This window comes from Xyrauchen texanus, chromosome 39, assembly GCF_025860055.1.
Source record: "Xyrauchen texanus isolate HMW12.3.18 chromosome 39, RBS_HiC_50CHRs, whole genome shotgun sequence".
NCBI lineage: Eukaryota > Metazoa > Chordata > Actinopteri > Cypriniformes > Catostomidae > Xyrauchen > Xyrauchen texanus.
Window position 1 is genome coordinate 2,059,062 of NC_068314.1, and position 19,936 is coordinate 2,078,997.

The 19,936-nt window shown below is 38.3% G+C and overlaps 3 protein-coding genes across 4 annotated transcripts in view; 1 reads left to right on the forward strand and 2 right to left on the reverse strand.

Annotated features, from left to right (window-relative positions):
* Nucleotides 1–8,372, reverse strand: part of LOC127632522 (nidogen-1-like) — a 35,600-nt gene extending 27,228 nt beyond the window's left edge. The window contains exon 1 of the mRNA XM_052111143.1: nucleotides 8,113–8,372. Within this exon, the coding sequence (XP_051967103.1) occupies nucleotides 8,113–8,301 (189 nt within the window). The 5' untranslated portion in view covers nucleotides 8,302–8,372. The remainder of the gene's footprint in view (nucleotides 1–8,112) is intronic.
* LOC127632538 (guanine nucleotide-binding protein G(I)/G(S)/G(T) subunit beta-1-like) overlaps nucleotides 1–19,936 on the reverse strand; it is a 285,363-nt gene that overhangs the window by 40,331 nt on the left and 225,096 nt on the right. The window lies entirely within an intron of this gene.
* On the forward strand, nucleotides 12,295–16,985 carry LOC127632535 (G protein-coupled receptor 137Ba-like). 2 transcript variants are annotated; one of them, XM_052111161.1, is made up of 7 exons: nucleotides 12,295–12,792; nucleotides 14,148–14,197; nucleotides 15,284–15,506; nucleotides 15,882–16,031; nucleotides 16,261–16,389; nucleotides 16,488–16,609; nucleotides 16,877–16,985. In XM_052111161.1, exons 1-7 carry the CDS (start codon nucleotides 12,406–12,408, stop codon nucleotides 16,983–16,985), a joined length of 1,170 nt encoding a protein of 389 aa, XP_051967121.1. In that variant the 5' UTR covers nucleotides 12,295–12,405. The 2 variants fall into 2 exon arrangements, with proteins under 2 accessions (XP_051967121.1, XP_051967122.1); XM_052111162.1 differs by lacking the exon at nucleotides 16,877–16,985 and having other exon boundaries at nucleotides 16,261–16,410; nucleotides 16,488–16,562.

The following is a 19,936-nucleotide window of genomic DNA, read 5'->3' on the forward strand; positions in this document are numbered from 1 at the left end:
GGATAAAAACGTCGGCCAAATGCATAAATGTAATGTAAATGTAATTGGCCGATGTCCGATATAGCAGGTAAATGTTTTTATTATTGGTGTCGGCTAATAGTTTGGTGCATCACTAGGTGAGGTACATTCATTTGTAGAGTTTGTGGAGATCACAATAACTATTGCTCATTCTTAGGGAGAGTGATTTAAACAAACCTCTAGTACTAAATATTAAACGTTCAGTGTGTAACTCATCCTCCACCATTTGTTCAACAGACATGGGCTGTGTTTCCCAACAATATTGCAAGCTTAAGTTGATTGGCGGTAGTGGTCTCTGCGATCTCATGGGCTTACGATGATTTTGGGAAACGCAGCCATGAATAATACCTAAAATCATGTGTCTTCTTGAGGAGACGTGATACTTTCTACCGTAAGTGATCGTACTTTGCCTAAAAATGTTTTGCCTGGTGGATGATGATAAAAGAATCTCTTAGACTTACATTGAAGGCCGAGCCAGCGTCTAAGAGGCCAGAATATCATAGAGACGACATGGAGGTTACGAGAGAAAGCTAGTTAAACATATTGCAAGTTCAAAATAGGCTTTAAAGTAAACAGACGCTCTGAGTTAAAAGCTTTAACGAGATGTTCTGTTTCAAAGCTCTGCTGGAGTTTGCTCTAGTTAATTGGCCGGTAAATCTAAACATGACCTGACCCCCTTTTACAACCAGCCACGGACCCCTTTAACAGACGAGACTCTTCTAACGGCCCTCTGAATTAGAGAAAACATGATTCATGAGCCGTTACCGTGATCCTGCGAAACGTGACATTCAAACCGTGTGTCTTTTTTGAGGAGAGGTGTGCTGTTACATTTCTAAGCAGTCAAACTCATGATTTTCACCTGGTGGACGATGAATTGAGACACAAATCTCGATGCTTGAATATAATAAGAGACTTGTGGGTGGGCAGTTTCAAGACAGTAAGCAATGACCAGGACATCATCCAAAACACCCAAGCAACCACCCAGAACACACCCACATATTCTAGATTACTTGTTATTTATTATTTATGTAATTATATATCCGTGTTTTTAGTTAAATTAGAATTAAATTACATTTGACTGTATTTATCTTCCCACGACCCTATACACAGGATAAGCGGTTGACGATGGATGGATGGATGGATGGATGGATGGATGGTATTTATCTTTTCAGAAATAAAAAAAGCCAGTCATATTGATGATCTTATCAGTTTTTCATAAATTGCGACTGTCCCACAGTTGTGCCGTCATTTCCAAAACACCAAACAATTTCACTTCTAATAAAGTTTATCAAATGTTAGTGTACTTGTTAATAAAGTGGACTAAAGTGTGAGTGAAGAGCACGCTTGAGAAAATATGAAATATGAGACAAAGACAAATCAAGATAAACATCACTTTTTATTGGCCGTTATTTTAAATCGAACTATAATTTTGCCAAATTGCACATAAAGTGTGAAAATATTATTGAATTGTGTGCATTTAGGACACATAAAATGTTATCTATGAAATTAGTTTTAGCAGAGACAAAGGATTCAAAACGTCATTGCATCAGCAATGGAAGGAAGATTTTGCTTTCTAAAAGTTGTTTTCCACAGTGGTAAATGTGCTGGAATTGGAAGATACGTAGATAAAACCTTCATTCATATAAAAACCAAAAGCATATATCTTATAACAGCCTATAAGAGAGCCTTTATCCACTGGGTTGAAACATCACAGGACAGACACAGAATAACCAGCCGACAACAGGTCTCGACTCAAAATTCAGCAACAGAACCTGAACAGCTTGACAGAAACACGCTGAAACAAAGGTTTCTCTCAGAGGATTAGCCCACCTCTGCAGAGAGGCCACGCACTTATCTTGGGTCATTTGTAGTTTTGTGATGCTTGCGTTGATGGAAGACATCTCCTATATAGAGGCCAAACCAATCCACACAAGAACGTCTCAAACTGCACGACAGTTTCCCACCCCAAGCCAATATTTAGTGGTGTTTACGAAGGCTAGCATCCTATTACTTCTGCTCCTCACACAAGCTATCGTATGGCTTCAGAAGAGAGTGTTGAGTGCAGTTAAACTACAGTCAAGCTACTCTTTTAAAAACGTGGTAAGCTACATTACAAGCTACAAACAAAATATAGTTAACTATAATGAAGCTATTTTATGGCAAAGGATGAAGGACGAAAAACATTTTAACTACACAACTGTCAGATGATAATGTTTAACTACAATCAGAAGTTCTGTAAGGTTATATAGATTCATAAAAATCATCTTAAATAAAGTACTGTACTGTCAGTACTGTTGTGTGGCAAAAAAACAATGTATTATCTCAATTAGGGTGACAACATATACATTTATACTCAATCCAATAAATAAAAGTAGGACACTACTTTTCAAATACATAGCAATTGAAAACCATTTTGCTGTTTTTAAGCTTCCCATTCACATTAGAACGTGTTTTCCTCCACTGAAAACACTCTCTATTAGTGCATACTTTGGAAAACGATGCTAGAAAACTGAAAAACCCTCCTCACACTAGAACGACATTTTCCACCACCGAAGAGCGTTTCTAAAAAATGGTCTCTTTTAGAACATACTTTGGAAAACGATGATGCTGGGAAACTAAAAATGCATTAATTTTGCTATGTATACACCTGTTATCTACACTAGAACCACATTTTCAACCACTGAAAACAGCTTTTCGACAACGCTCTACTACGTGAAAAACGCTTTGGAAAACAATGACGCTAGAAAATGGGAAACTCCATCAATTATGCTGTGTTTACACCTCTCATCCACACTAGAATGGTGTATTCCTCCACTGAAAATGGAGCGTTGCAAAAACTCTTTCTATTACTGCATCTTTTGGGAAAACGTAATGGTAGGAAACTGAAAACCATAAATTTTGCAGCATTTACACCTCTCATCCACACTAGAACAAGATTTTCCACCACCAAAAACAGAGATTTTTTAAAAATGCTCTCCATTGCAGCATACTTTGGGCAACGATGACATTAGGAAACTGAAACGCATGATTTTGTGCCCCTCATCCACACTAGAATTGTGTATTCCACCACCGAAATCAGACGGTTTTCAAAACGCTCTCTATTAGTACATACGAACTCTGGAAAATTATGACACTGGGAAACTTAAAAATGCATTTTGCTATGTTTTACGATAAGCTCAATATGATTGCTTCAACCTTAATGTTTTAAAAGGATAGTTTACCAAAAATTTTAATTCTATCTTTATTTCATATCGCCATCATCTTGAAATAACCTGTGTGACTTTCTTCCGTAGAACACCAAAAAATATGTTTTTTTTACCTGTTATCCACACTAGAATGGCATTTACATCCAGCTAAAATGCAAAGACGCTTTCCATTACTGCATCCTTTGGAAAACTATGACCTTAGACACTAAAAACACATACATTTTGTTACGTTTATGCCTCTCATCCACACTAGAATAGTGTTTTCCTCCATTGAAAATGGAAGGTTTCGAAAACGATACTCTGGAAACAATGAATATTAGGAAACTGAAAACAAAGTGTTCATATTTAACAGATCAGAGAGGACGTGGCCTAAATATTTAGCTTACAATAAGAAGCAAAGTGACTTCAGTGCAGGGGCTCAAGTGAATCAGGGAATCATTTATTTGAACTAGTTAATTTACATGAATCATCTAAATGAACGATTCCTTAAAACGAATTGACTCCCATATGCTACATCATCCTTTTGTGTTCCATGGAAATAGCAAGTCATATGGGTTGGGAATGACATAGGTGTATAAATGTTGACAAAATGTTCATTTCTGTACTTAATATCCCTTTAAAGATGACAGAATGGAGATTTGGGCACAGAATCAACAAACACACTGTAGATTTGAATCCTGAGTAGTTCAACCCCCGGCAGTCCCTGCAGCTGATTCTCACGGGGTCAAGAGGGCTGGTCACACATTTAGCCTCAGGGGATGGCAGGAGATATCAAAGACACCTGGAGGACCTCTAAACACACTCACTAAAGCAACACAACCCCAACCTGGACTGCAGGGGTACGGGAAACATGCAACAGGAGAGAAGAATCAAAGAGGAAACAAAGAGAGGCCTGATGCATCTGTCAAAGTCCTAGTGAGGAATTCTCATCGAGGGGGAGCAGTGAATTGTGGGAGGAGGAAAGTAAATAAAACCCTATACTGTGGTAAACCACTAGGCACAATCATTCACAGAATTCCCTACAGCATTGAGTGACAGGTCTGTTCTGACAGGGTAAGAGAGCGAAATGCACGTATAGTGCAACTAATCAAATATTAAAGGGATAGTTCACCCAAAAACAACTCGGGTGATCAAAGAGATGTTGCATTTTCATTTTCGAGTCGTGTGGATTACCTTTATGTTGCCCTTATGTTGTTTTTGGAGCTTGAGAGTTTTCACATTGTATGGACAAACACAGATCATACATTCATCAAAACAGATTTGTGTTCTGCAGAAGAAAGTCATATCAAGTTTGGGATGGCATGAGTGTGATTCATTATGAGAATGATAGATGTTTGGGTGAACTATTCCTTTAAATTAAATAATAATATAAAATATCAACAAATGATGTTTGGTTTCAAATTGATAGTTCACCTAAAATAATTGACTCTCTCCTATGTTGTTCCAATCCTGTGCAACTCCTTTCATGGAACACAAATGAAGCCTCAGTCACCATTCAGTTCTAGTTCATTCTTTTTCCATCCATTGACAGTGACTGAGGCTAACACTCCGCCTAACTCTTCTGCTGCGTGGAATTAAGAACGTCATAGAGGTTTAGAATGAGTAAACAATGACAGAACTTACATTTTTGGGTGAACTATCCCTTTTTTTCAATGGAATAGTTCTGTGGGACTTTTATTTTGGAACTGGAGTCGCCACTTGATGTCCAAACCCAGTTAAAAACTACAGTCCTACGCTATGTTTCAGACCGAAAACCTAATCCTGCAATTAAAATAAGTTCCGATGGCAATTAGAGGTTCTCCTCCTTTTTTATTGTGTTAAAAGCGGGTAACATGGCAACCTTTGTTTGATAAGTTCAATCAGGAATGTAAATGCTCCTAGAATTGAATGGGACACAGCAGGAAAGCAGTTAGTGCTTATATAAATGGCTGGTCTGTAGAGAGGAAGTAATCAAAGTCATGCAGATCTGCATTGATGACGGTCCGAAGCCTCGGGTAAAACTTAAACGATGCATAGACAGACCGAGCACAGAGGAAACTTCTGTTACTCAAGGGATGCTGTTATCTGAAACCGAATGAAGTCAACGTTCTTGACAATCTTCACAACTGTGTTTTGTGGAACATCCCACTCCAGACATATGGGGGAATATATCTGCTATCAGTGGAAGAGTCCATAAGGAATATGTCATTCCAAGGGGAGATTGTGTCAATAAATGTGAGGAGAGATGTGGCCAGACATATAGCATATAAAGACACACTGCTTTGGCAGATCAATAATCAGGTCCTGCCAATCTGTGGCTTTTTTGCATGCAGAACTCTTTAGAATGGATTAAAACTTGATCAAATGAAGCTTAAGAATATTACAGTTTTAAAGCTAGGATATACTTTGTTTTTCCGGTTGAGCGCTCAGTCTTTCAAAGGATACTCTTTTGACCATGAGTGCATATGGATTTGGTCAACTCATGCGCACTACGACTGCTTTGTGATACTCGGGAGATGAATGTGTCCACATCGTGCACAGACAAGGACTGTCTGTGCATCTAAAAAATATAGTATACTTTGGTTTTCCGCATTGCTGATTGCTCAGTATGCGTGACACAAATTTCGTCATCATCACAGTCCTTGTGAAATGTCTGCATACGGCCCAGATTTACTCGACATGTGGACAGTCTTCATCTGTGTGCATCATTGGTGCATGCGCCTCCCGTAGACAGCAGAGCATCACAAAACAGTCGTAGTGTGCATGCATAGAATGCAATCGTATGAAGCGTACTTTGAAAGGCAACGTAGTTGACCAGCCACAATCTGATCTGGAGCGCACAAAAAGGAAGGACCTTTAGGCTGGACGTGGCACGTGGACGTCTTACTGTGTTGATGACGAAGTTTGCGTTACGCGTACTGTGCGCAAGACGTTCCAGCACACGGAAAACCACCATGTACTTTGGGCTTTATTGGTAGATGAAAAGAAAATCAAGTTAGCCAAAATAAGATGCAAGGGGAATACATAGAACTTTATAAATAATGGGTGTTTGATTTCTACTGATAAGTAGAGCTTTCTGCAGAGTTACACGGGCTCCAATTCCACGTGGGCTGGAAATAAGCTGCTTTGCACTAATTCATTGTGAATTGGAGGCTTTTCCAGTCAATAGGCCATTTCACAACTTTAAACAAAAGGAACGCTACAAAAACGTTATTCATGGGCAGAATTTAAGGAACGTTTAGTGAAGCAAGATGTTATAACAGAAACCAGGAAATTTGTAGAAAGCACCTACAGATTTAGTTTTCAGTTCATTTATCAAGTTATTACTGCTGGTCTGCCCCCCTTTTAGATAGACATTACATCAAACTGCTGAGCCATTCTTGTCTTCTAAGCTGTTAGAACAACAAACTTAAGTGAGAAATATCTTGACAAACATAGTTCAGATAATTGCTTTCGAATGATAATTGCTTCAGATTGGCTCCTACATTGGAGGTATAGGTGAAGTCTCGTTAGATGCTCAGCAAACAATGACATCGTTAAAATTCACCAACATGCTAATGAATAGTGTGGAACACAACTGCTGAAACTGCAGGGGTTCATGATTAAGAACTGTGCAGTCTCACAAAGTATCTCAGCGAGTATTGACGCTGACTATCACACCTGGAGTCGTGAGTTTGAATCAGCGTGTGCTGAGTGACTCCAGTCAGGTCTCCTTAGCAACCAAATTGGCCGGTTGCTAGGGAGGGTAGAGTCACATGGGGTAACCTCCTCGTGGTGGTGATTAGTGGTTCTCTCAATGGGGCGTGTGGTGAGTTGTGTGTGGATCGTGGAGAGTAGCATGAGTCTCCACATGCTGTGAGTCTCCGCGGTGTCATGCACAATGAGTCACGTGATAAGATGCGCGGATTGACGGTCTCAGAAGCGGACGCAACTGAGACTCGTCCTCCTGCCTCCCAGAGTAATTGCGCCACCACGAGGACCTACTAAGAAGTGGGAATTGGGCATTCCAAATTGGGAGAAAAGGGGATAAAAAAACAATATTTTTTTTTTTTTTGGTGAGGAACTCTTCATTAGCTGGTTTGCTTGGATTACATTGGATAATGAGCTAATAAGCAACTTTACAAAAATAAAATATGATTATTTAGAGAAAAAGGAATCAACACATGACTGATTTTATCCATTTAAACATTTAAATCTCTCGAGCTCACTTAAACAACTTTAGCATCCTCGTAACAAATGGCAATACTGTATCAATAGGGAAATTACATCAAGACAGACACCTAAAGAAAATATATATGTCTCTCTCCTCTGTTTTCTCTCCACACGAGGGTTTTACTGAAGACAGCCTTAAGAAAAAGACAAAGAGTAGGATGTGTTGAGGTCATTGATGTGCAAACATCGATATGAGATCCTGATATGCACTGAGCAATGTCTGGTTTATTAGATCAGAACAAGTTTAGAGATGTAATCAATGACAGTATTTAAGACCAGCAAACACCAAACTATACATGAAACTGAGCTTGTTTCATAAGCAGTCCATTTTCAACACATTTGCATATTATTATTATTTTCTTATTATAAGTTATTAAGATTATGATTTTTCATTCGTTCATTAGGCCAACTAAAATAATGAAATCTCCCAAACTCCGGTAATAATCATGTGATTGTAGACAAAAATAGCAAAAATGTTGCTTTCATTTAAATGTATTATTTACTCATTTATCCGGCGAGCACCCATTGAACAAGGATGGGATAACAAAACGAATAAAACAATTCTAGAACTAACCAACATCAATAATAAATTAATTGAACTTTTCAAACTAAAGTGCTGCACAAAGAAAATCTAAAGATATTCTCATATACAAGTTTAAGAAAATAAAATCGGAAAACAACAAAAGCAAGAACTCACATAAACTTTGTTGAACTTTCCTTTGAAGAAGAACAGAGTCTGGTCCAGGACGAGTTCTTGCACGGAATCAGTTCCAGACTCCAGAATCTCATCGCCAAACTGGACCCCATAATCAAACAGCTGATCTCGGGTCAGGCACTGGACCGACACCAGTACAGCCAGAACCCCAACACCGCATAAAAGAGACATTTTAAAAACTCACACATGAGCGATAATTTTCCATAAAACGGGTCTGGGGTCAGTGTGTCCCCATTACAGGTCCAGTCTGCAGTAACAGATGAACTCCAGAGGTGTTTCGAGAATATCATGAAGGGCGGATCTGGAAGGGGTGGGGCAGCCCCTCACATATTTACATTTTAAGGTGCTAATTAAGATATATACCCTAATTACCCCCCAAGGGCAAGAAAACAAAAGGTTGGGGGGTGTCTTAAAAAGTACATTACAGTGTTTTAATTCTATATTACAAATATAAGGACTTGTTTTCACCTGGAAAGAGTTCCTGAGCAGTTCATTATGCCGATTAAACGTTTTCGGTTACGATGACTATCGGACGATACATCCGACAGAAAGGCTGGTGGGTGCTTTAAATGTACATTTATTAAAATTATATAGTTTACAAAAGATTTAACGTCGTTTTCCAAGAAGTTGATAACTGCTCTCGTGAACAGCATTCCCGTTCATTTGAAGAGGTAACCGCGCGATCGATACCATCCGATACACCGACAGAACTGTCCTTATTTACAGCAGAATTATAGTTAAATACATCACAAAACAATTTAGTGGTTTGCTTTAAGATAAAACAACATAGATGGCAACATAGTGTAATGTAATAAACGTAGTAATAAAAATGAGTGTAACACTTTAAAATAAGGTTATTTGTTAATATTAGTTAAGAACTTTAGTTAACATGAACTAACAATGAAAAATAGGTTAACAGCATTTAATTCAAAAGTTGTATATGTTAACATCAGTTAATACTCTATGAATGAACTAACATTTGAACAATGAGAGTTTCTTCTGGAAAGCATCAGATATTAATCAACATCTTAAAACATCTGCTGACATCGAGGGGAAGGGTCTTACAGACCTATTGCAGATGAGCAAACAACATAAAAATAGTCTTTCAGGTGTAAACACACATTAAATAGTCATCTGGGTGATGTACATGTGCTATCAGGAATATTATCTATTTGTAGCTCAAAAAGTATTTCTAAATGCATCTGAAGGGAACATCACCGGTTATTTAATGGTCCACTTATATACAGTAAGTTGCTGTAAATTTCCCTGTTAATGTAAATGTAATTCATTTGGTAATTAATATTATTTTCATCATACTGTTACCTAACAGTTAACCAAATAAAAGATTTTACTGTAGCATTTTTACATTGTCTGAAAACGGTGTTAGTGAGTCAGTATTACAGAATTCCTCTCTCAACTGCTGTTTTTCGTGCCTGTACAATTATGATTCCCAACTGCACATCTGTAGACAAATGAGAGGGACAAGCTGAGGAACGTCCTGTTTAGTGTGACAGTCACTTACTCTGTTAAACAAATGTGCTCAACAGCTTCTGGTCCATGTAAATGTTTCAATAACTTCAGCTGTATTCCAGCTCTGACCTTTCACCTTAACTGAGACATGTATTGATCTGTTCACAGATCAGTGCTCCAGACTTTCACTCGTCATCAGGAGAGACAACAGAACATTTGTTGAGGTTTAACACACCACTTACTGCCATTATATCACCACACATATCATGGTAAACAGCCATTGACATTTATAAAATAATGATTTATAACAATTGAAATGGTTGTGAATAGAATAGGCTGCTGTTCCATCTTTCACTCACTAACATTTTCTTCTCTCAACTTGCATCATTTTGATGAAGTTCATGTTTTGATGTATTGTAATGGCTCTCTCTGGTGGTGATGAGTGGCATTACTTCCACAGGGTGGGATGACATAACTGTGTAGCATCTTTTGATAGGAGAAAAATGGTAAATGGGTAAATCTCATAGACCCTATCAAGACCATGTCCAAGTCACATCTCAGCCCAAAATCAAGAGAAATATGTAAGAAGTTACATTTTGCATAAAGGTATAGAGATTTATTTGTCATAGATTTTCCACCCAAATTCTCTTTACTGCAACACAAAACATAATCATATATTAATGAAAGTGAGGTATTTATACTGTACATCACAGTATTATTTGTTGTTCTGCAGTTTATGCTGCTTTTAATTACAAAATCATTGTATAATGGCCTTTTTTTGTTCTTGCTGTGATATAATATTACAGTAACGAGAGTCTAATGAGAATCAGCTTTGAGAATAATGGGAAATTGCAAAAAAGCAAAAACTCTTCAAATGTAAAATGTCGATGCATTACAGTAATGACAATTTTTGTTGGGAAAAGTTCAAGTTAAATACATTTAAAAAAATTGAAAAGTGAAAGAAAGTTAATCTCATCGACAGTATTTGTATCATAATGTTGATTAACACACACATTAATGTTGACTGGTTCCTCCTTTAATAAAGCACAAATGTGTGTTCCAGTGACACTCTTACAATGGAAGTCAATGGGGCAATTTTTGGAGGTTTAAAGACAGAAATGTGAAGATTATAATTTGTATAAAAGCACTTCCATTAATTCTTCTGTTAAAACCTATTATCAGGGTGGGAATAACTGAATACATGTAACTGGATTCCATATTTAAAATACACAATATAAGTAACTGTATTCCACTAATAATCATTGGTCATTAGAATACAGTTACATTCAAAAAGTATTCTGATTACAGATGAGATTACTTTGTATTTTATTGTCATTTGATTCATTTAATATTTAAACCTTTATAATATAAATGATCCAAAGTGCAATTGAACAGCGGTGAAACACTTTCTCTGATGTTACATTCATACGAGCAGACAGAGAATTACAGACAGAGAATTACGTATGAAGTAAGTTTGGAGCAGAAGAAATAGAAATAATCCTTGTGTAAATTGTTAGCTTTACGTTAAGCTAAAATGTTATTTCTAGCCATTTTACATGCACATGTTACCAGGCATCATCATAATTATAATCAAGAAAATTTACATTAGATCATAATTAATTTTTTCTTCATGATAATTTTTGTATTGTTTTCCTGTAACAAATATCTAAAAATCCTTCAAACAAGATCAGTTTGATTAATCTTTAGAAACAACACTGCATCAGATATTTGGGTTGTTCAGAGAATGTATTTTTAATGTGTATTTTGTCTGACTGTACTGACAGAGATTTTATAGTCAAAACAACTGAACAAATCTACCAGTGCTGAAGAAGTAATCCAAAGTATTTAGATTACATTACTGACCTTGAGTAATCTAACAGCATACATTACAAATTACATTTTACAGCTTGTATTCTGTAATCTGTAGTGTCCTCCCAACCCTGTATATTATTTGAGCTGTAAAGTTGTTTAAATATTCGTATTTCTAGCAGTTTTAGGGTATATGTGTTACGTTGTCATGGCAACAAAATTGTAAAATTGGACATTACACAGATGTGGTCAGTAAGTGATTTAATGACAGTAAAATCATGTTAACACACATATTGTTTATGTGTTTATACTTTAGAAACAGTATTTTTAATGTTTACAGATTAAACCCCATTGACTTCCATTGTAAGAGTGTCACTGGAACACACATTTGTGCTTTTATTAAAGAAAACGAGGGACCAGTCAAAATTCATTTTTGTGGTAATCAACATTATGACACAAATGCTGTCGACTGAGCTTCACTTGCACTGAACCCGGAATATTCCTTTAATTTCCATGAAATTTCACACTGAAAAAAATTCTTATATATATATATAGGCATCATTTTCTTTATGCAAAATATACTTTTTCCTTCTCCAATAGATTTAGCTTTGATTGAATTCCAGTAGAGATCCACTCCAAAATGAATAAACGATGGCATGAATGTGTCACTTACCTTTAATGCATAAAGAATATCAATAGAAAATGTTTCAGATAAACCTGCTGAATCAAATGAATTCCACCCCCACCCCCCCTCTCTCTCTCTCTCTCCTCACAGTACAGAGCCAATCATATTCCCCATATCCTGATCATGTGCTCCATCCTCTCTGCACGCTGCAGTCGTGCTGTCTCTCTCCCTCTCTCTTCCTCACGACTCTCACGAGGACAGACGGGAAATCCGTGATGCTTCATGAAGAGGTAAAGACAGAGATCCAGACAGCAGCATCACTGTGGATGTGAAATCACGGCTTTCTGAGAGTCAAACGGAGAACATTCTCAATGGAGCATCATTCCAGATCAATTCAGCAGGGTTCCTCAGGTGGGAATGCCTCCCTTTCTCCACCGACTCTGAGTCCAGCGATCCCTCCCTACGTCAAACTGGGCCTGACAGTCGCCTACACCGTCTTCTACTCCATCCTTTTCGTGTTCATCTACGCTCAGCTGTGGCTGGTGTTGCGTTACCGGCACAAACGCTTCAGCTACCAGACGGCGTTCCTGTTCCTTTGTCTGCTGTGGGCGGCACTGCGCGCACTCCTCTTCTCGTTCTATTTCAGGGACTGCGTGACGGCCAACGCGCTCGGACCGTTCTCCTTCTGGCTGCTCTACTGCTTCCCCGTGTGCCTGCAGTTCTTCACCCTCAGCCTCATGAATCTGTACTGCGCTCAGGTGAGTACTCACAGTCAGAATTCCTAAAGGAATGTGTACGGAATTCCAATTGGAATTCTAGCAGAAATTGGAACTGATCCTAAGGGATCCTAATGGATATTTTCTCTTAGGATACCAATACAAAAATACACAAGGGAAATCGTTTTAGAACACATTTTTCCCAATTGGTCGGAATGTCGGAATTTGGAACCAGTCTTAAAGGATGGGAATTGTCTAACACAAAGCATCGCAATACAAAACCAAAGCAAAAACTTTCAGAACATACAGTTTCCAGTGGGAATATTGCAATTCCCACTGGGATAAAATTTTCCCTGCTGCAATAGGAATTTATAAAATATCTTCCAGAATTTTTATACTCCAACAGCTCCCAGTGCCATTGCCTTTAACAGTCCAGTATCAAGACACTGTCAAGAACAAGATGCTTTTATTTGATTTGATTAAATCGTTTTATACAATGGTGGATTTCCATTTTTCCGGGATCTTATCTCAATCAGAATCAAACTGAAGTATACTTTAATGTTCCCAAAGGAAAATTGATACAATGACACATTGTAGGATCTTGCGGTGTTACATTTTAGCACAATTAAAAATGATCATAAAAGCAACAAAAAAGTGAAATATTATAAAACTATATAAATGCATAACTGTAAAAGTAATTCATATTATTGTACAGACTCATCAAGCACGTAATTAAAACTATATCCGATAGAATATTCCTGTTAACTCGCAGCACATTTTGATTCAAGTGGGTTTAAAGTATTTTTGTGTGGTTTTACATATACACTAGTAATCTATGGGATTAGACGCACGTAATGAATGAAACTCCAGAAGTAATCCTGAACACATTCCTTTAGCATTACTTTTTTGACTATGGCTAGATTTAGAGAGAAATAAGGAAAGGCAGGATAAAGGAACATTACAGATGTGCACAGGAGATGGAGCATCTGATACACAGTAACTGAAGATCTGTGCATACGCCGGTACATGTGACCCACATTGAATGTGTGTTATATATTAATGACGTCAGCTGCGTGCTGAATAGTTCTGACCGCACCAGCAGATGTCACACGAAGATCCCCCAGTGTTTAGTTGTGGAGGTTTACCTGGTTAATGGGAATCTGGTGTGTTTCGGGTACACTCAGACCCCGTGCTGGCGCTTCACACATCAGACTGTCTGTTACGGCACACTGAATCCGGCGGGTCGCTGCTCAAATTATTCCCGGAGCAGTTCAACAGTCTGTCATGAATTAACAGGAGATGATTCTCCATCGCTGATGTTTAAAGCGGTTTCAGGTTTGGATGATCTGGAATAAAGTGGATCTGTGATTAATGAATCCTGTTGTTGTTTTTGGCAGGTATTCTTCAAGGCCAAATCAAAGTATTCTCCTCACCTCCTTAAATATAAGTGAGTCCTTAAAGGAGGAACATCATCCTTCCTTCCTTTCTTCTTTTTTCTCCTTTCTTCCTTGCCCCTTTAAATCTTCGTTCTCGTCTTTTCTGCTACCTTGCCTTCCTCTTTCTTTTCTTCCTTCCTTTCCTTCAACCTTCCTTCTATTTCCTCTTCCTTCATTTCCGCCTTCTTTAATTCTTCCTTTCTTCATTTCTCCTTCACGTAGTCTTTGTCTTCGTTTTCCCCTTTTTCAATTCTCCTTTTCTTTATTTCCTTGTGGTATTCCTTCCTTCCCTCCTTCATATCTTTCTACTTTCTCTTCTTCCTTAATTTCCCCTTATTCATTCCTATTTCTTTCCTTTCTTCCATCACTCCTTCCTCTTTTTCATTCCTCCTTGTTTCCTTTTTCCCTTTCCTTCTGACGGTCTTTCTTTCATTCCCTCTTCTTCAATTCCTAATTTTTTCTTCCTTCTTTTCCTCCTCCCCGTTTTTCTACCCCCCTTCTTCAGTTATTCATTTCTTCCTTCCTGTCTTCATGCTTTCTTCATTTCCTTCATTTCCCCCTTTTTTAATTCTTCCTTTCTTTTTCTTTGCCAAATTTTTCCTTTCTATCTTCCTTCTTTTCATTCCTTTCTTTCTCCCTTCTTCAATTCATAATTTCTTCCTTCTCTTGTTCCTTCATTTCCCCTTCTTCAATTCTTCTTTTGTTCTTTCATCATTTTGTCCTTTCCATCTTCTTTCTTTTTCTTCCTGTCTTCCTTTATTTCCACATCTTCAAATTTTCTTTCCTTCTTCATTCCTTTCCCCTTCAATTCTTCCTGTATTCTTTCGTTCCTTTCTTTCTTTGCTTGTTCACCTTCCTTTTTCCCTTTAACATCCTTTCTTCCTACTTTCTCATTTTCCTTCCCCCCTTCTTTTTATTCTTTTTTTCTTCCGTTTCTTCTTCCCTTTTCTCTGCTCCTTCACCACCTTTTTCTTTTATCATCCTTTCTTTCTTCATTTCTTCCTTCTTTCCCCCTTTATCAATTCTCCCTTTCTTAATTTCCGCCTTCCTCTTTTAAACTCCTCGTTCCTGGTCTCTTCCTCTCTGTGTGTCGGCAGGTTTCCTCTGTATCTGCTGTTTGTTGGTGTGAGTCTGCTGTTTCTCCTGGTCAATCTGACGTGTGCTCTGCTGGTGAAGATGAGCGACACACAGGTGAAGACCGTCGTCCTGGTGCGGGTCACCATCAATGACTCTCTCTTCGTTCTCTGCGCCGTCTCTCTGTCCGTCTGCCTCTACAAGGTGGCCAAGATGTCTCTGGCCAGCATCTACCTGGAGTCCAAGGTAACAAAACCGATCTGAGAGTTCAGTATTAATCCCATCAGATTACAGGCAATACAAGAGGCACCTGCACCATTTTTTATGTTAGACTTCAGAATTAAAGGAATAGTTGAATCAAAGGATTGAAATCCTGTTCTTTTACTCAACAGGAGATGTCTATTAGGATGTTTTACGGTTTTCCATTGTATTGTACCACAATGACCAGGTGCTGTCAAGCTCCAAAAGAGCCTAAAAACACCATAAATGGATAATTAGTCCATGTAACTTGTGGAACGACCCGAGGTTGCGGAGTAAATGATGACAGAATATTCATTTTAATTGAACTATTCCTAAAGCCATGGATGCTTATTGTTGGATCTTTTCTATCTCTGAATGCAGGGCACATCCGTGTGTCAGGTGACCCTGATTGGTCTCATGGTGATACTCCTGTACGCATCACGGGCGTGTTATAATTTAGTGGTCCTGGCTCTCACAGACATCGAGACCATTCATTCATTTGATTACGACTGGTACAACGTGTCTGATCAGGTAAGCACATGCTTTATCTTTACCAATAAGGGTAGATGATGCATAATGTGTCCATAAACATTTTCGGTTAACATTTTGACCATTTTTAAACACGTTTTACCTTCACTAGTCCCTGACAAATTCATTTTTATAAGTTGACCGATTACATAGCCAAATGCTGTTTTAGATGCAGTGTATGGCATCACAGAACATGCCAGAAATAAAACGGCTGATGTCTGTGGGTTTGCAGGCGGATCTGAGGTCTAGTCTTGGCGATGCCGGTTATGTCGTGTTTGGTGTGATTCTGTTCGTGTGGGAGCTGCTGCCCACATCTTTGGTGGTCTTCTTTTTCCGAGTGCGCAAACCTGCTCAGGACAGGGTGAGCTGAGACTCATCTGATGTGTGTGATTTGCTACTCACCTCATTTCATTGTCAGCATCGCTCATTAACTACTAAAAGTGTTCTGGTTCATTCTAGAGCGGTTCTGCGATTCCCAGCCATGTTTTCACAAACAGACCATATTTCTTTGACAACCCCAGACGTTACGACAGTGATGACGATTTAGCCTGGGCTTCCCACACCCAGACCACCTCAACAAGGTAAAGCTCACCGTCCAGACAGTCGGCACACACACACAAATATCTGACATCACATATTTAAGGTATCTGAGAAGGTTAAAATGCTGAAATCATCCTTTAAAAAACAAATAAACCAATACAAATATATTGGCTTTGTCGAGCCAGTATAACTACATGTTTTAGTGGAAACAGTTGTTACTAAGGTACATTTTTGTAAGGGATGCTCTATTTAAGGTGGATCTTAAAGCAGATCTTCTTTGACTATAGCCTACGCCTCTCTCTCTGTAGTTTGTCTACAGACTGCTATGATTGGAGGAGCCGGAGCAGCAGTTTCCTGGTTCATTTGGGAGGAGATGATCAACGGTTGTCCATGGCAACAGCGGGACTAAACCGTTAAATGTCTCAACTTATTCATGTAGTTGTACAGCTATGAGTAAATATCAATTGCACCGCACTTTAAAGGGCCAACTACATCTGCATATACTCGCACAAGCAGATCCGTTAAACATGTCAATGAGACTGTGCACTGCAAGTGTATGCGTCTCACAGAGCAATGTGCAATCGTCATGGTAACCGCAGCTCTAAACCATGTGATCCAACAGAAGAGGATCAAGGCTGTGTTCAGAGGTGAATATTAACATACCGCAACTGCTCAGTGCATACTGATACAGCATAATGTTAAAATATACCATAGTAAACAGTATGCAATGATAAACATTTTAAACAGTAGTATGCTATATTGTTTTCATATGACCTTATTATGTTTGAGTGGCATCCAGTTATCTCTGGTTATTTTGCATTCAAATAATGAGTCAAAAAGATTCAGTTGAGCGCATTGCATTGTGGGATACAGTATTCCACACAGTGTGCTCTTGCAGTAATCTTCACATTACGAACATTTGTAGAGGGCAATCCGGGAATATATATGCAGAAAATGTCAATTCTGAGCACAGTATGTAGAAATGCTAGTATGCAATCCTGAACATAGGCCATGTCTCCAGAGTGCGCTTCTAAACACATTATATATGTGCGTGTATTTTCATACATCAGAATTAAGTGTTTAATTTAATCAGGAATTATTAAATTAAATGTATAACGTTTTGACGTTATGTATTGACGTTACTTGCTTTGTAATTATGTATCTTTATAAAAAAAACATAGTTCAAAAGAAGTGGTTTGTCCACTGAGGTAAAGCACATGTAAAAGTTCACACCGATGTCTTGAAATATTGTATATTATAAATGCATTTAATGTTTATTTCAGTGATTGTGGGTAAAAAAGGACGTTTGATCACATTATAAATAATGTCAGTGTTCTAAACAGGTGAGACGTGACAAGTTTCCAGCGCTTATTAACTTATTAATCTTCAGTGAAAAGTGACTAAATAACAACCAATCACAACATATTTAACCTCTTCAACTCTGCTGACCATGAGTACATGGGCGGGGCCAGGAGTGCATACAACATTTATGATTACAAAATTAAAGTCACTCATGTGTGGTATCATTTGAAAGATTGGAATCTGAACTTTTAACAGAATACCAATAACAAGATAAAACTTGAAGTAGAAATATAAATATGAATATAAACGTGTTTCATATAGCACTTAAATAGACATGTCAAGGCATGGGTATCTCAGTGAGTATTGACGCTGACTATCGCTCCTGGAGTCGTGAGTTTGAATCCAGGGTATGCTGAGTGACTCCAGTCAGGTCTCCTAAGCAACCAAATTGGCCCGGTTGCTAGGTAGGGTAGAGTCACATGGGGTAACCTCCTCGTGGTGGTGATTAGTGGTTCTCGCTCAATGGGGCGTGTGGTGAGTTGTGTGTGGATCGTGGAGAGTAGCATGAGCCTCCACATGCTGTGAGTCTCCGCGATGTCATGCACAACGAGTCACGTGATCAGATGCACCAGTTGACGGTCTCAGAAGCAGAGACAACTGAGACTCGTCCTCCGCCACCCGGATTGAGGAGAGTAACCGCACCACCATGAGGAAATACTAAGTAGTGGGAATTGGGCATTCCAAATTGGGAGAAATGGGGATAAAAAAAATAGACGTCATATATCAAATGAAAGCGCTCGTTCTCAGGAATGTGAATATGCAGCATATTTTGCTGTCTTGTCTCATGTCTGCCCAAATAGCAACAAACACAATATCAACCCTTACCTTAGGTTGTTTTCTTTAAAATGAGCTACTGATCACTCATCTGTGAGCTTACAATAAATGAGACTAGATAAATGAGTTAGTCCACTTTATGTGTGGAAGGTGAGCTTTTAAGTTTTAGTGTGAGAAATTGCAGCTGCAGCCAAAAATGAGTTGAAGTTGAAGAGGTTAATGTTTAATATGCAGTTATGCAGAGAGGGATGTTGGACGGCCGAGTTGCCCAATGCAACGCCACAGAGACCAAGCGAGTGACAAAAATTGGCTAGTTCTCAAAAACTCAGATTTACATGCTAGCTATTGCTATAGCGTTGACACTTTAAGATGTCACACCTGGTTTGAACACTGTGTAAATGATTTGGTGTTTCCATAGACTAGTATACATGTTGAAACACTGAAAACAGAGACAGAAATGCTGTAAGTGACAATCACATAAATGTATTTATTTCTGTTAAATAAATAATCTTGACACAAACACACAATACAGAAGCATCTTTATCTTTCTTTATCTTGTTTTAAATGTTCTGAACATTATTAAGGCAGATAATCTTGACTATGAAGGGCAGATTTAAAACTATCTATATAATTATCAGCAGGCCGACACAGCATCAGTGCCTACAGAATCGGAACGCTGCCATTTCATGCATTTATATTCGTTTATTGCAACTTTTGAGCTAATTTGATTTGCGTTCAGCTACCAATAAGAGTAAAGTACTCTCAGTGGTGTTTAAAGTATTTTAACCGGTTTAATCCATTTCACCAAATTACACAGAAAACTAGCACAGACAATGTCAGAACTTCACACATTCCGCCAGGCCTCCTTATTCTCCCAAAGATGCGATATCATCAAATATCTGATCCAGTTACAGGCTGACACTTTCTCTGTTTGTAACCATTTGAACAGATTTGAATGAACTAAATGCCAAAAATTAGGCCTGAAACAGTCACAGGAGACAGAAATATTACAATCATAATTAAGGGAGGCACACATGAGCAATATTTACTGCATTTTTGAAACTATTAAAGCAGACAAGAATGTTCTGGTGTTGTCCAAAGCATGCACTGCTTAGCCCAACACACACACACGCACGCACACACACACACACACACACACACACACACTCACTCTCGAACTTTATATAACACTGATCAGACAGCACACGTGCACATGGCGTCTTCAGATGATT

Coding starts and splice junctions, on each gene's coding strand:
- LOC127632535 (XM_052111161.1), top strand. CDS start 12,406: ATGGAGCATCATTCCAGATCAATTCAGCAGGGTTCCTCAGGTGGGAAT. Junction 12,793..14,147: donor TGAATCTGTACTGCGCTCAG/GTGAGTACTCAC, acceptor TGTTTTTGGCAG/GTATTCTTCAAGGCCAAATC. Junction 15,507..15,881: donor GCATCTACCTGGAGTCCAAG/GTAACAAAACCG, acceptor CTCTGAATGCAG/GGCACATCCGTGTGTCAGGT.